At 35.2% G+C, this 15,829-nt stretch overlaps 1 protein-coding gene across 3 annotated transcripts in view; it reads left to right on the forward strand.

Annotated features, from left to right (window-relative positions):
• The first annotated feature begins 241 nt into the window (after positions 1-241).
• Positions 242-15,829, forward strand: part of LOC122697771 (butyrophilin subfamily 1 member A1-like) — a 40,354-nt gene continuing 24,766 nt past the window's right edge. Inside the window, exons 1-5 of one of the 3 annotated variants that reach the window (XM_043908764.1) lie at positions 242-400; positions 1,222-1,397; positions 12,710-12,730; positions 13,020-13,040; positions 13,544-13,576. In XM_043908764.1, the coding sequence (XP_043764699.1) occupies positions 1,301-1,397; positions 12,710-12,730; positions 13,020-13,040; positions 13,544-13,576 (172 nt within the window). In that variant the 5' untranslated portion in view covers positions 242-400; positions 1,222-1,300. The remainder of the gene's footprint in view (positions 401-1,221; positions 1,398-12,709; positions 12,731-13,019; positions 13,041-13,543; positions 13,577-15,829) is intronic. The other 2 variants (XM_043908765.1, XM_043908766.1) reach the window with 2 other exon arrangements.

Genomic DNA, 15,829 nt, shown 5'->3' on the forward strand with positions numbered 1-15,829 from the left:
AGTCTCAGAAGCTGGTGTGAGAATGTATTGTTTAAATCTCTACTGTATGCTATGAACTTTAAAATAATAACAAAAGCAATAAAGCAGGAAAAAGGCAGTCTGTATGTGTGTTCACATGAGCACATACCTATTTGGATTAAATATTTGGCTTTATGGTCATGTGAGGTTTTTATTATGGTCTCACGAATGGAGAAGAGCACAGTATAGTCGGAAGTCCCCTCCCAGCTACCTTGTGTCTTTGTGCTATGCTTCTGTTCCTGTTGGTGAGAGGGCATGAAGGCAAACAACTGAGTGTTCTGACTGACGCTTTTAGGGCTTCATATTTCAGAGAAGGCTTAAGAGAAGAGAGATGTTCAATATGTGCTAAGAAACTGATATTTTCTGTTGGTGATTAAGCCAGGTAAGTGTAAAAAGAAAATTTATCATGTAGAAGAAGGGTACTGGTGGAGTGTGTGTGTGTGTGTGTGTGTGTGTGTGTGTGTGTGTGTGTGTGTGCATGTGAAGGATCTGAGAAAGGTCAGTAGAGACGACAGAGCCTCTAAGAAAAAGGACCTAAATTTAGTGTCTTTGACTCTCATGATTTGTCTTTTTTCTGATTTATTCCTTTCCCTAGATAGAAAACCTTAAGTGTCTTCTAGAAAAGCTGTAATCCTCTCCAATGTTAGATATTAGGCCTTTATCTTACTCTTTCTGGTCCTCAGAACTTATCTATCTCTATCGTAGTTGGTTCTGGATCCATTTCATGTTCCTTACATTATCTCTACATCTCTCGGTTTTCTTTCCATCACTGTCTATCATGGAGAGGCATTTATTCTGGGTCAGATGAAAACATTGAGTCTTTCATCTGCATTTCCTCCCCTGAACTCAATCACTCAACCAAAACCAATGTAAGAATTCATTCAGGCAAACTTTCTTCTCAAGGTCTGCAATCTTTCCTACCTCTTGCAGCTTCTCATACCTCCTTTGGGAAGGAAGATGAGAATGATAGCAGGACTGTGATCAGGCAGAGCTTCCCTTACTCCCTTGTGCTGGTGCTGTCAGATGAGGTCACCTCACTCACAGCACAGGACCCAGGAGAGAAGCTCCTCCTCATCCCAGCCCCTCCTTGAATTCCCACCCTGGGCCAACCCAGACAGCAATCTTCCCTTGACTCCCCAGAGGATGATGGAGGTCAGTGTTCGTGAGGAAAACGGACCTGAGCTGTGATTTTTCTGTTTACAGGAAAGAAGGGAAGAAAAACAGTGTTTTCTATACAGGAGCCAACTAAGAGATCTCTGGAGTTCCGTATTTCACATCTGACATGATGATTAAATTATTCAGTATCACTTTGGCTGCTATTCCAATCAGTGTGCTAACTTTGTCTTATCAAGACATCTCTCAGAAGCCTGGAGGAAATGGTAAGTTTAAAAAATGAGTGAAGTGATAGATCTGAATATTCATAATACTAGACTTCTGCATGGTGCCAAGAAAAGATCTGAACAGTGTTTTAGCATATCTGAAGAAAGTAATTTCTATGGACCATATCTGATAATCTCACTCTATCATTTCATCATTCAGCAGTCATATAAAATCTGTATTAACTCTGAGAATCAATATTGCCAAAGATATCAGATTATATTTTCCAGAATCTGCAGGGTCTGCAAACTCTAACGGAGAGAGAATGATTAAATAAATAAAAGACTTAGGGAAAGGAAAGCTTTATGAAACGTAGCAATTATTTTACTTTCAAATATATAATGGGCTATCTAGTTTGATGAACAGTCAACTGAGGGGATTAATCAGGCAGAATTAGGACTAATCTGTATGAATTCTTTTTTAAATCCAGAGTAAATTTTTACTTTTTTTCAATTTTTTTCTTCTAGGTTTATTAAAATTTAATAGGAAGCACTGTATAAGTTTAAGGTATACAGCATCTTTTGCCTTTCATTTATCATGAAATTATTATCACAATAATTTTAATGAACATCATCATCTCATATAAATACATATTTACGAAATAGGAAAAATTTTCTTGTGATGAGACCTCTTAAGATTTATTCTCTTAACAAAGTTCACCTATAATGTAGAGCAGTGTTAATTACCTCTATCATGTTGTAAATTATATAATTAGTAGTTGTTCATCTTATAGCTGAAAGTTTGGTGCTGAGAAAACTGGACAGCTCCCTATAAAAGAATGAAATTAGAACATTTTCTCACACTATATACAAAAATAAATTCAAAATGGATTAAAGACCTAAATGTAAGACCGGATACCATAAAACTCCAGAAGAATACACAGGCAGTACACTCTTTGACATATCTTAGCAATATTTTTTAGAACTTTCTCTTCAAGCAAGGGAAACAAAAGCAAAAATAAACAAATGGAACCTAATTAAGCTTAAAAGTTTTTGTACAAAAGAAAAGACAACCTACTGAACGGAAGAAAATATTTGCAAATGATATGACCAAATGGGTTAATATCCAAAATATATAAACAATTCATACAACCTAATATTAAAAAAAAAAAAACACTTATTTATAAAAGGGCAGAAAAACTGTATAGATGTTTCTCCAAAGAAAATATACAGATGAGAAACAGGCCTTAGGATCCTTTTTAAAAAAATTTCTCAGAGATCTTTTTTAATATTTCACTCATTTTTTACTTTACTTATTGGAGTCTTCTTTTTTTCTTAATTAATCACGTCTAGCTAAGTGCTTGCAAATTTTATTTATCTTTTTTTAAAGCCCTTACTTATTGTTTTGTTAATTTTTTCCATTGTTTCTGTTTTCTGTACTGAACCTTATTATTTCCATCCTTTTGCTGTGAGTTTAGTTTATTCTTTTTATAGTTCCTTGCAATATAACATTATTTATTTGAAATCTTTCTCTTTAAACTTTGGAGATATTTTTAGTGTAGTCTTTAATAACTATAAACTGCCCTCTTAGTACTGCTTAGACATAAATGTAATAATCTTTGTCAAAAGCTAGCAAACTGAATTCAACAGCACATCAAAAAACATTACACTGTGACCAAATGGAATTTTACCTCTTGGATACAAGATTGCTTCCACATACCCAGATCAATCGGTGAGATACAACATAACAGGCCATAATATTTAAAACAACACGATCACCTCAGTAGATGCAGAAAAAACATTTGACAAAATTAAACATCCATTCATGCTTTAAAAAAAGAAAAATTCCAAACAAAATATATATAAAAGGAACTTAACACAATAAAGGTCATATGTGAACAGCCCACAGCTAGCATTGTAATTAATAGGAAAAAGCTTTTTCTTTAAAATCCTGTACAAGGCAAGCATGCCCACTCTCTCCATTTTATTCAACCTAGTAATGGAAGTACTAGCAAGAGCAATTACACATGAAAAAGTTAAATCTATCCAAATCACAAAGAAAAAGTAAAATTATCTCTATTCCCAGATTGTATACTTCTACATGTAGAAAACCATAAAAATATCGCCAAAAAGCTTCTAGAAATCATAAACAAATTGTATAAATTTTCAAGATAAAGAAATACAGAAATCAATACCTTGTATTTACACTAACAACAAAATAACCAAAAAAGAAATCAAGGAAACAGTCCCATTTACAGAAAACAATCCCATTTACAGAATCATCAAAAAGAACAAAATACATTTAACCAAATACAAAATGTAAATACAAACCAAATGCAAACACAAAGGGAAGAGAAAGATCTATATACTGATGTTGGGGTCCTTTAATGGACCAGGACCTGGTGGTCTGGAGTCGACAATAAGAAAGTGAAATAGAGAGAGCCAGAGGGAGGGAGAGAGAGAGAGAAAGACAGACACAGGGACCCAAGCTCTGATGGAGCAGAGGTGCTTTAATGATTTTTCTGTGAGTATATATAGGCTGTAGTACAAGAAATTTCTTTCGATAATGATAAAGATCAGAAAACCAACGTACAGTAACTGTTACCAAGGGAACAAAAGATAATAATGGTCACAAGGTCAGGAGACAATCCACATCTCAAGAAAGGGGGTGAGACTAAGCAGTTGTGCCGTTAAGAGAATGTTTTACTAAAGAAGACCCAAGTCTGTCTCACACAATGACCTCAGTTCTGAGAACTGCGTGCAGTTCTTCTCACTTCTGGCAGAAGCTGATAAGGAACAGAGGATTTATGAGAAACAGAACGTAGGAATCCTCCTGTCAAACATTCCCTGACAATTCCCCCTTATTTATTTATAATATTTGTAAAAAGAGTTCTGACCATAAGAGATTATTTAATTTTAACAATCTTTGCATGAAGGTAATGGTAGATGGCAAATATAATTGTCAAGACAATCATTAAAATTACAGTTCCAGACCCGATGCTGTGAGTAATGCTTTGAAACCATCCGCGTGGGTCTAAGCCCAGATTATTGATCAGTTAGTTGTTCAGCTAAAGTTTCCAAATTAGTGGAAGAGGGCAGATTATTAGAAAAGGTTTCAAATGTTTCTTTTTGTAATAATTGTACATTCAGAGAGGCATTATGATGTATGTTTTGTAAATTAAATTTTATTTGTTCCCAGTTGTAGGCACTATTCTGAATTAAACAGGAGTAACACAAATTTGAGTAGAATTCCAATCACATTTTAGTATCACCTGTTTTTGCACACCTAGTAATTGATCTCCAACCCATTTGATGGCTATTTTTAGTTCTTGTATTTCATCTTGAATATCCTCATCCATTTGAGCCTGAGTGGCCCACATAGTATGAGCATCTTTAGTCCAGTTTTGGAAAAAATTACATGTTTGAATTGAGGTTTGTAAAGCAACACCAGTGACAGCAGCAGTGGTGCAAATAGGTATTAATCCCAAAATGTCAAAAATCAGCCATCCAATGAATCGTTTAGATCGCTGAAGCAATTTAGTAAGTAACCAGGAAGCAAGTCCAGCCATAGGACCTTCTTCCCAGGGCTGCTGGATATTTATTGGTAACCACAGATTATGTCAAGATCAAAGAATAAAAAGGGAGTCATTTCTCAAGGAAATAGAGGAGTTAAGACAAGTATATAATTTACAATTTATGTAACTTACAAAATGTAAAGTCTTATTGAATTGTAAATTTCCTGTAGCTACAACAAAAGGAAGTAGAATATAGGCTTGTATAAAATATGATTGATTATAGTGAAATAAATAATTGCTATAGCTACGATTGGTCCCTGTGAAATGTCCGGTCCAAGTCCCAAGTTCTTCAGTGTTTGCAGCAAGTTTCCAGATGTCCCTTTGTTCAGGCCCAATCTGCTTATCAAGGATGATTCGAGGACGAGTGGTGGTCATTCCATCGTCAATCCATCCATGAAGTCCTCTGTCATAGTAATGCTCCACTGTAGTGTTAGTAACCTTCCATGCCACTTGAGTAACATAATCACACATAGTGCTGTTAATATCATCTGAACAGTTAGATAACCACATACCATGGGGTCCCCAATCGACCATTGTATGACTAGCCATGAACATTAATTTTCCTGATTTGGCCTGATATTTGTCCCAATGAACAGGAATATATTTAAAGTTCTTATTAGTAAACCCTTTGCATAGTGTTCTTTGTTCTTTCTTTAACTCTTTCCCTAAAGTTTCAGTAGTATAAACATGATTCATGGACAAAGAAAGGGCAGTAAATAATCCAAGCAGCATCTGAAAGTCCTTTTTTGGAGGCAGGGTGAAAGCCCAAGTTTGTCGGCTAATGTTTATGCATAATTCTGTTGAGCCCATACACAGGAAGGACTTCATAACCTAGAGAGGTATTAATTAGTTTTTCTTCTTCTTCAGGATGAGAGGGCCCCTCCAAGTTCTAAGGAGGGGGCCTATGTGTTGAGTCTTTAGTGGGTATGATTGGTCTTATATCTGTCCATTTTATAACCTACAATAAAAAAGGGGGGTTAGGTATATAAGCCCAATAAGTGTGATCAATTAAGTCAGCCTGAGCAGGGGAAGCAAAAACAAGCAAAGCAAGCATAGCAAAGAAAAATATTTTCAGGATTTCGAGGTATTCCCTGTTGAGAAATCAGATTTTCAGCTTGATTAGTAAGGGTTTTTATCTGTCCCCAAGTAGTGAGATCATAAGCTCAATGATGTCGAGTGCAGCGTTTTTTGGAAATTTTTAAAGTCGCCATGGCTTGTATTGGAATTCTTTCCTCCTGGGGTTTTTGTTGTTTCATCTCTAGTCTGAATGCTGGGGCCCCCCTTAGGTTGAATCTTCTGAAGAGGAAGTCATGTGAGTTCGTTGGATCCATCTGGAGAAATAGAAGCATACCCCTTTCCCTGTAAGATTAGTTTATTAGACTTCCATTGATTAGTTAACCCGTCGATATCAAATGGGCAAAGGAAGGGAGGTGTCCTTTAATGTTTCACAATATTTTTCTGCTTTTCTCAAAATATCTCCTTGTGGTAAGTTTAAAAAATTTAAAACAAATAAGGCTATATTAACAATAGTCATAGAAAGAAAGAAAAGCGATAATGATGAAAACATTTCTAGGAAATATTTCAGTCCAAAAGAAAAAAATCATCCAGAAATCTGTTTGGAACTGGTATTTGGCTGTGCTTTTGAATTAATGGGTTGATTTTCTCTTCATTCAGTACATATAGAATGTATTTTTCCTGATATAGAAAGAAATGGGACCTGACTGTGTTTTAAGTGGTTTGTGTTATTTGGGGCAAAGGATTAGGAGTAAACATTCAAACATTTTTTTCCTAAGTGAAATTATTAAAAAGCTGATGCAGAACAACTTGACAGATGAAATGTTGCTCACATCCAAATATATTTGACCTTGTCCTTAGAAAAGAAATGCAGCCTGGCAGCTGTTGAATCTCTCTGTTCAGTGTATCAAGGAAGATGATTATACTTTCAAGACAGACCTATAAAGAAGATGAATATTTTACACTTTTGATACTCTTAGGAACAAATAACTTATTCAGGAAATGGTGTCTTTTTTATGTTGTCTTTGTTTTGTATTGTGAAACAGGCATTGAAGTTGATGTTGTTTTCTTTTAAGAATCTTACAGACTGGAAACAGAAATAAAGCTATATTAATAATAGTTATAGGCTTAAAGAATATATTGCATTAGAATCTAGTAAAGTCTGTTCTGGATAAGGAAGATAAAAGTGTTCCTGTGTATTTCCTCTTATTTAATTTTTTATTTGCAGTTACAGGGTGTAATGTGTTTGTTTAATTATGTCTCGTGTTTGTGGATGATAAGAAATGTCTGTAATCTGTTTAATAGAGAATGAATGTAAAAATTGTTTGAACTGCTTAGAAATATAGGCAGGGCCATTGTCTGTTTTTATAGAATTAGGTGTTCTCATTATCGCAAAGTAAGTTGATAGGTGGGTTATAACATGTTGTGTAGTTTTACCTTGGAGAGGTGTTGCCCTTAGAAAAGAAGAATTTGTATTGATTGAGACATGTAAGAAGGAAGAGGAAGAAAGTTCAGAGCAATGAGTTACATCTATTTGCCATAAAATTCTCTTTCATTTTTCATAAACCTTTTTTTTTAATTTTTGTATTCATCATTTTATTTGTCATTTCTTATATCTTTTTATTAAAAGCATTTATCTTATTTTTCTTTAACAACTATGAAGTGTCTTGTATGTTAGTATTTTATAGATTGGTGAATATATTTATTATATATTATTATATACTTATATATTTATTTTTATATAAATATATATTTATATATATATTTATTAATAGCTTAAAATCTCTTTAGCTTTTCTGTAAGAAAAACTTTTTGTAAGAGGAAGTTAATGTTCAGTAATTAATGTTTTAAAATCTTACTTCATTTGGAAAAGACCTAGTTATTTAATAAACTTTTATTATTTAGTTTAGTATAACTCCAGAAACTTAAGTTACCCCAATCCAAAGATATTGTTTTAGATTATAATAATAGATTATTCTATCAAAAATATAATAATTTTTAATAGACTTTATCTAAAAGTTTTCATCTCATTTATATATATATGTATATATATATAAAGAGTTACCTTTTTGTTGACAAATTTAGTTTACCTTAAACCTAGGCATAATAAAAATATTATATAATGTTGATGACTTAAGATAGATATTAATTAGATTAACAAATAATTATATTTAAATTTTATGTTTAAATTATATTTATATTTAAGTAAACATTATTTTTAATATTGAATATTTCTCAGTTCATGTGAAGTTGAATTTAAATAGAGCTTATTAACTTCATATTATCCAAAAACAGACATATATTAAGACATGGATAATTTTAGATAGATAGTCATAGTTTTCCATTTGAAATTTAAAATATATTTTTGTTTTATTTATTTTGAGTTCCACCAATTTGTTTATGGCTGGAGTCCTAGATAGAGTGGGCTGTGTTTCCCAAGGACATGATAAGAGCTAACTTTAGGTTTTTTTCTTAGGCCTGTTTTTGTTTCCCAGGCAGAACTGGAGCTCCAAAAAAGTATTTTAACAAGTTAACCTTTTCCTAACTGCACGTGTAAGAAGAACCAGTTTTGCAATTTCAAAAAAGATTTTATTTTAATCAATTTTCTCTGGAGTCTACAGAATATCATGGCCATTTAGTGTCAAAAATATCATTTCTCCTTTTTGTAGTTGTAGTATATTATTAATGATCTATGCATGAGGGAATTGCTGTCACATAGGAAGTAAAGCCTTGGCTACAGAATTTTGACAAATACTAGGACTGTTACAGAGAAGGCAATGGCACCCCATTCCAGTACTCTTACCTAGAAAATCCCATGGATGGAGGAGCCTAGTAGGCTGTGGTCCATGGGGTCACTAAGAGTCAGACACGACTGAGTGACTTCACTTTCACTTGTCACTTTCATGCATTGGAGAAGGAATGGCAACCCACTCCAGTATTTTTGCCTGGAGAATCCCAGGGATGGGGTAGCCTGGTGGACTGACATCTATGGGGTCACATAGAGTTGGACACGACTGAAGTGACAGCAGCAGCAGTAGCAGGACGGTTAAGCATATCTTGAGGTAACATATTCTATTGAAATCTTTTATGAGGCCCAATATGATTAGGATAAGGGAGCGAGAAAGTGAACCTCTCCTGGTCTAAAGGGTGTAATGGTATATTAAAAAAGCAATCTTGTAAATCAATAATAATAATGTGCCAATTTTGAGGAATAGTAATAGGTGATGGGATCTCTGGTTGTAATGCACTCATAGGTTTCACAGATGCATTAACTTTTCTAAGGTCTGTTAAGAGACCTTAGATTTCTTTTTTATAACAAAAATAAGAGTCCCAAGAAGAGCAAGTTTCCTCAATATGTTTTGATTCTAATTGTGTCTGTAAGTTCTTTAGTAGCTGGTAATTTTTCTTTCATAAGGGGCCATTGCTCTGTCCAAATAGGCTCGTCAGTTTTCTCAGTTATTTTAATAATTGTTTTATTTGTTAAATGAGCAGTGGCCCCTAGGAAAAATGTGGAATGTATATCTGAGTTTGCCATTGCATAAGTAAGTCCCTTCCTATTAGATTAAGGGGTGCACCTATCACATCAGGTCTTAATGTTGTAGGTTGGTCTTTTGGTCTATCATATGGGTAGATTTGAACATTTTGATAAATTTCTTGTACTTTGGTTTGAGAAATTCCTGCAATTTGGCAAGAGACCTTTTGTATAGGCCAGGATTTGGGTCATAAGTGTTTGGAAATAATAGTAATATTAGATCCAGTGCCGAGGAGATCAGAAAATCTTTTACCATTAATTTTGATATGTATATTTGGTTGGGCATGTTCAGATACCAATGATGTCCATAAGGAGTGTTTTTGATCTGTACTGTCAAATCTGCCTATCCATACATTATTAGAGGAGTTAATAGAAATGTAAGGCAAAAGAAGTAATTGAGCAATTTTGTCCCCCTTTTTGAATTGCCATAGAATCTGAGGTGACATCATAATTTGAATCTCTCTTTTATTTTATAATTTGAATCAATTATTCCAGGGTGAACTGTAATTCCTTTAGAAGCCAAATTAGATTGGCCAAATAAAAGACTGAAGGTTTGTGGGGGCAGGGTTCCAAGAAGTCTGGTAGGTACTCTAGAAGGGACTGCTTAAGGGTAAAGGAAAAAATCATTTAGGGCTGGTATATTGATGGCAGCACTGCTGGATGTTGAGGGTTCGAGGGAAAAGATAGAATTTTTCCCTGGTTTTTGTAGGGGACCTGGGGGAGTCCCCTGTTTGGAGTTTCCTGGAATAGATTTTCCTTCAATATCAAATTTAGATTTACAGTCTTTGGCCCAATGCATTCCTCTACGGCAGCGAGGGCGAATTCTTGGAGGTTTTTTATTAGCCTTCTTAGGGCAGTCCCTTTTTAAATGGTTTTTATCTCCACATCCTTCATTTCCCTTTTTAAATGTAGTAGCCATTGTTTCAGCTGGCATTTGCATATTTTGAGTTTTTGATCCTAGATTGTGACAGCCTTCAAATAATCAATAATTGTCCCAGTCTCACAAATTGCAGCGATAGCTCTTTGACATTCCTGATTTGCATTCTCATAAGCAAGTAATTTCTCTAGCTGTTTCTTGGATTCTTCTCCAATTACAGTATGGGAAATAGCAGTTTCTAATATAACTAAAAAATTAGCATAACTTTCATTAGGTTCCAACAAAGGAGACACTTTTGGAGTTGTGCCTGTTGGCAGAGGAGCATTTGGAGCATCTGGGGCAGGGCTAGTAAGAAAATTCTGAAATATTTTGTGTTGCTTTAAATGGGCCTTTTGTAAAGTTTCATCATTTAATTTCTATTCATGTAATAAGTGTTCTGTCTGTTGTTGAATATTGGAAGGGCTAGAATTTACCTTGAAATGGCAGAATTACAGCTTTAATGAGAGCCCAAGGGGCTAGAAGTCAATTGGAATATTTTTTTCCTTGTTTGGAGGCTCATTCAACATTTTCTTTGACCCCGTGCCCAATTTCTAAATCAAAACTGCATTTATCAGGGAACCAAGGATTACATTTAACCACTGTTTGAAAGTAAGCCTCTATTCATTGGTGCAAAACCAAAAGTCCCTGAGCTTTAAACAAATGGTGAAGTAAAATAGAGAAATGATGGGGCTTTCCAGCCATTTGACCCGTGTCTTAGTACTTACCAACCTCAATAGGTCCAGACCTCAATAGGCCTCTGGAGTCACTCTGTCTGAAATGCCACGTATACCAGTGTCTGTGTTCTGGGCGCCACTTGTTGGGGTCCTTTAGTGGACCGGGACCTGGTAGTCCAGAGTTGACGATAAGAAAGTGAGAGAGAGCCGGAAGGAGGGAGGGAGGGAGGGAGGGAGGGAGGGAGGAAGGAAGGAAGGAAGGAAGGAAGGAAGGAAGGAAAAGATGGGGGGACCCAAGCTCTGATGGAGCAAAGGTGCTTTAACGATTTTTCTGTGAGTATATATAGGCTGTAGGACAAGAAATTTCCTTCGATAATGATAAAGATCAGAAAACCATACGTACAGTAACTGTTACCAAGGGAACAAAGGATAATAATGGTCACAAGATCAGGAGACAATCCACATCTCAAGAAAGGGGGTGAGACTAAGCAGTTTTGTCATAAAGAGAATGTTTTACTAAAGGAGACCCAAACCTGTCTCACACAATGACCTCAGTCCTGAGAACTGCGTGCAGTTCTACTCACTTCTGGCAGAAGCTGATAAGGAACAGAGGACTTATGAGAAACAGTATGTAGGAATCCTCCCATCAAACATTCCCTGACAACTGAAAACTACAAAATATTGATAAAAGAAATTTAAGAAGATGCAAATAAATGAAACAATATCATATGTTCATGGATTGGAAGAATTAATGGTGTTAACATGGCCATACTACCCAGAGTAATCCACAGATTCAATGAAATTCCTATTAAAATCTTAATGGCATTTTACATAGAAATAGAGGAATCAATGCTAAAATTTGTGTGAAACCACAAAAGACACAAAAGAGCCAAAGCAATCTTGAACAAGAATAAAATGGAGGTATTACACTTCCTTGATTTCAAATTACACTAATCCAAATGATATGGAACTTTAAACTGTCATGCAAACAAACATATAGACCAATGAAACAGAATAGAGCCCAGAAATAAGCACATGCATATGAGGTCCACTAATTTTTCAGCAATGGGGAAAGGATAGTCTTTTCAAAAGTGTTTGAAAAGCTATACATTTACACTAAGTTGAAAATGCTGCTGCTGCTGCTGCTAAGTCGCTTCAGTCGTGTCCGACTCTCTGGGACCCCATAGACAGCAGCCCATCAGGCTACCCCATCCCTGGGATTCTCCAGGCAAAAATACTGGAGTAGGTTGCCATTTCCTTCTCTAAAGCATGAAACTGAAAAGTGAAAGTGAAGTCGCTCAGTCGTGTCTGACTCCTAGCGAACCCATGGACTTCAGCTTACCAGGCTCCTCTGTCCATGGGATTTTCCAAGCAAGAGTAGTAGAGTGGGTTGTCATTGCCTTCTCCAAGTTAAAAATAATGCAATCTATATGTAAATGGCAATGGCAAGAGTGTGATAGATGTTTGCCCATATAAATCATGTCATCATTCAGGATGACAACAGTATATATGCTAGAGATAAGAGGCAGAAATAAAAGCTGTGAAATAGTCTATGAGAAACAAATTGAAAATTAGCCTACTCACCTCTCTAGAATACAAACATAAATTTTCTTAATTATTCTGATGTTTACATAAATGCAAAATATTTTTCTTTTGTTTTTTAGTGATCAATACAGAGAGAGAAGGTGAGTAATATTTTTCTTTAGTGTTATTCTAGTGCTTATCCTATTTGTCAGTTTTGTAGTACATTTTTGTATTCTTTGTTTCCATTGGCATTTACATACATATTTTTAAATTCCCTCCTTTCTATTTGTGCCTTCAAGAAAATGGCAATTTTATATAGCTTTGTTGGTAACCAGATTGTTCTATCTTAATCTTTTGTAGTCTTTATCCTTCAACTTTAACCTATCCCATTGCTCTTTTTCTTTCACTTTTACTTTGCTCGCTAGCCACAATTTTTCTTTTGGTTTTTAGTGATCAACACAGAGAAAGAAGGTGAGTAATATTTTTGTTTGTGAGCCCCAATGATTACCATATTCTTTGAAATGTTGAGATGAGAGTTATCGAGGTATAAAAGTGTTGAGATGAGAAGTACTGATGTATAGAGCCCGAAATCACTATTTGTAGAAGCTTTTTCAAGCTTCTACATTTTAATTTTAAATTTTGGTTACTTATTGCAATTTCTGATATAGCATTTCCTTGAAGCACTCATTTTAATTTTTCCAAATCTTAAAGGAGCCTAACTGTATCCAAAAAGGCTAATACATTTCTTTTTGGAGGCTATTACTTCAGAGAAATCCTTTTTAACTGATAGTCTCAAGAAATCTTTAGTAACGTCTGTAAAGATCAAAGTCATGATTTCTCCTTTGTCATTCTGTCGTTGTTGAATGCTCCCACTTATAATTTGTCAGATGCTGCTGCTTTGAGAACCTGTATCACGAAACAGTAATTTATCTGCTTCCTAATTTTATTGATTGAATTCAATCTTTTTTGCACAGCTTTGTCAAGAAATTGCTTAGATGCAAAAGAAGGTGAGTTTCATTACCCTATTTACATCTACTTATTCACTACTGCTATTGTTTTAGCTTTTCAGGTTTCCCCTTGGGCTTTCACCTTCCATTGTATTTCTTTATATTCCTAGGCATATTGCTAAGCCCCTTCAGTCGCGTCTGACTCTTTGAGACACCATGGACTACAGCCCACCAGGCTCCTCTGGGATTCTCTCAGGATTCCTCTGAGAATCCTTATGGGATTCTCCAGGCAAGAATACTAGAGTAGGTTGCCATCTCCTCCTTCAGGGGATCTTCCTGACCCACGGATCGAAGCCATGTCTTTTATGTCTCCTTCTTTGAGAGGTGGTTTCTTTATACCACTAGCGCCACCTGGAAAAATGTATCTCTCAGATTGAAGCTTGCTGTATGCTCAGTCACATCCAACTCTCTGCGACCCCCTGGAATGTAGCCCTCCAGGCTCCTCTGTCCCTGGAATTTTCTAGGCAAGAATACTGGAGTGGGTGGCCATTTCCTACTCTAGGGAATCTTCCTAACCCAAGGATCGAACTCACATCTCCTGCATTGACAGGTGGATTGTTTACCACTGCATCACCTGAGAAGGCATAGAAATATATTTAAATTCATCTCTCAGTTTGAAGCTTACATGATTTTTAAATGTACCCTTTCTTCCACACATTGCCTTCTTTTTTCTTTACACCTCCCGATTCTGACATTTCACCTCCCTCTTTCACTTGATCCTTGTATTGAATTTGACCCACACAGAAAATCAAAGATAACCTCTCCATCTGGAGGTCAGCTTAATCACATTTGCAGAGTCCGTTTTGCTATATAAGATAAGACACTTATGAAATCCAAGGATTAGTATGTGGGCATTTTTAGAAGACCATTATTCTTTCTGTCACAAAATATGCTTCTGCATCATTCTCAATTGTATATGGAAATGTTTTATAGTTTTTGTGTTTTAGAGATTTGTTTGTAAAATATTGTGTATGCATATAGTGCCACAAGACTTGTTTTGAAAAAGAAATCCTCTATATATCACCATGGATTTTTTTATACAAATTTGAGGAAACCAGACCATTTTAGTCTCTTCTTATAAGTTTTATATAAAAAATATTCTTTTATATTGGAGGAGGATATGGCAACCCACTCCAGTATTCTTGCCTGGAGAATCCCCATGGACAGAGGTGCCTGGTGGGCTATAGTCCATGGGATGGAAAAGAGTTGGACATGACTGTGTGACTAAGCTCACAGCACACCTTCTCTTATACGGATTTTTATGAATATGGAACAACACACTATGTCCTTATTTTATATTCTGGCTTCTTCCACTCTAATTATTTTGAGATTCATCATGTTCTAGCATGAGAAAATTGTTTACTCTTATTTATTACTGAGTAGTGTCCTATTATATTGATTCATCTATTAACCTGTTTACAAGCATTTAGTTTGTTTCCATCTTTTTAGATAGTAAATAAAACTACTCTGCACTTCCTGGAAAAGTATTTGTATAGACATACAATTTCATTTATCTTGAAAGTAGAATAGCTATATCATATATTTTCTAGTTAATTTATTTCTACTCTAATCTCTATTATTTTATTCCTTCTACTTTACATGGATTTAATTTACTGCTATTTTCATCAGATATTAAGTTGAAGTTTAGATTCTTTTTAAAAATGTATACAATTTTTAAAGTTTACTCTCTACTTAGTTATTAACAAGATATTGGTTATATTCTCAGTGTTAAACAATACATCCTTTAGCCTACCTTACACCCAATAGATTGTCTCTCCCAGTCCCTAATCCCTATATTGCCCTTCTCCCCTCCCCACTGGTAACCACTAGTTTGTTTTGTGTATCTGTCTGTCTGCTTCTTTTTTGTTACATCCAATAGTTTGCTGTATTATTTAGATTCCACGTATAAATGAAATTATACAATATCTGTCTTTCTCTGTTTGACTTATATAGCAAACTCATTCCCGACTTTTTGCAACCCCATGGACTATAACCCACCAGGCTCCTCTGTCCATGGAATTCTCCAGGCAGGAATACTGGAGTGGGTTGCCATCCCTTCTCCAAGGGATCTTCCCAACCCAGGGATCGAACCTGGGTCTCCCAAATTGCAGGCAGATTCTTTACCATCTGATCCACCAAGGAAGACCTGATATTTAGCAAATAGGGAAACTAAATGGAAAGAATTTTTTATGGCAAAGATTTCTCTCCTTTCCTTTAATATTCTTCATCTTTAACATTTGTCTTTTAATTCTT

The sequence above is a fragment of the Cervus elaphus genome, chromosome 7 (genome assembly GCF_910594005.1).
Source record: "Cervus elaphus chromosome 7, mCerEla1.1, whole genome shotgun sequence".
NCBI lineage: Eukaryota > Metazoa > Chordata > Mammalia > Artiodactyla > Cervidae > Cervus > Cervus elaphus.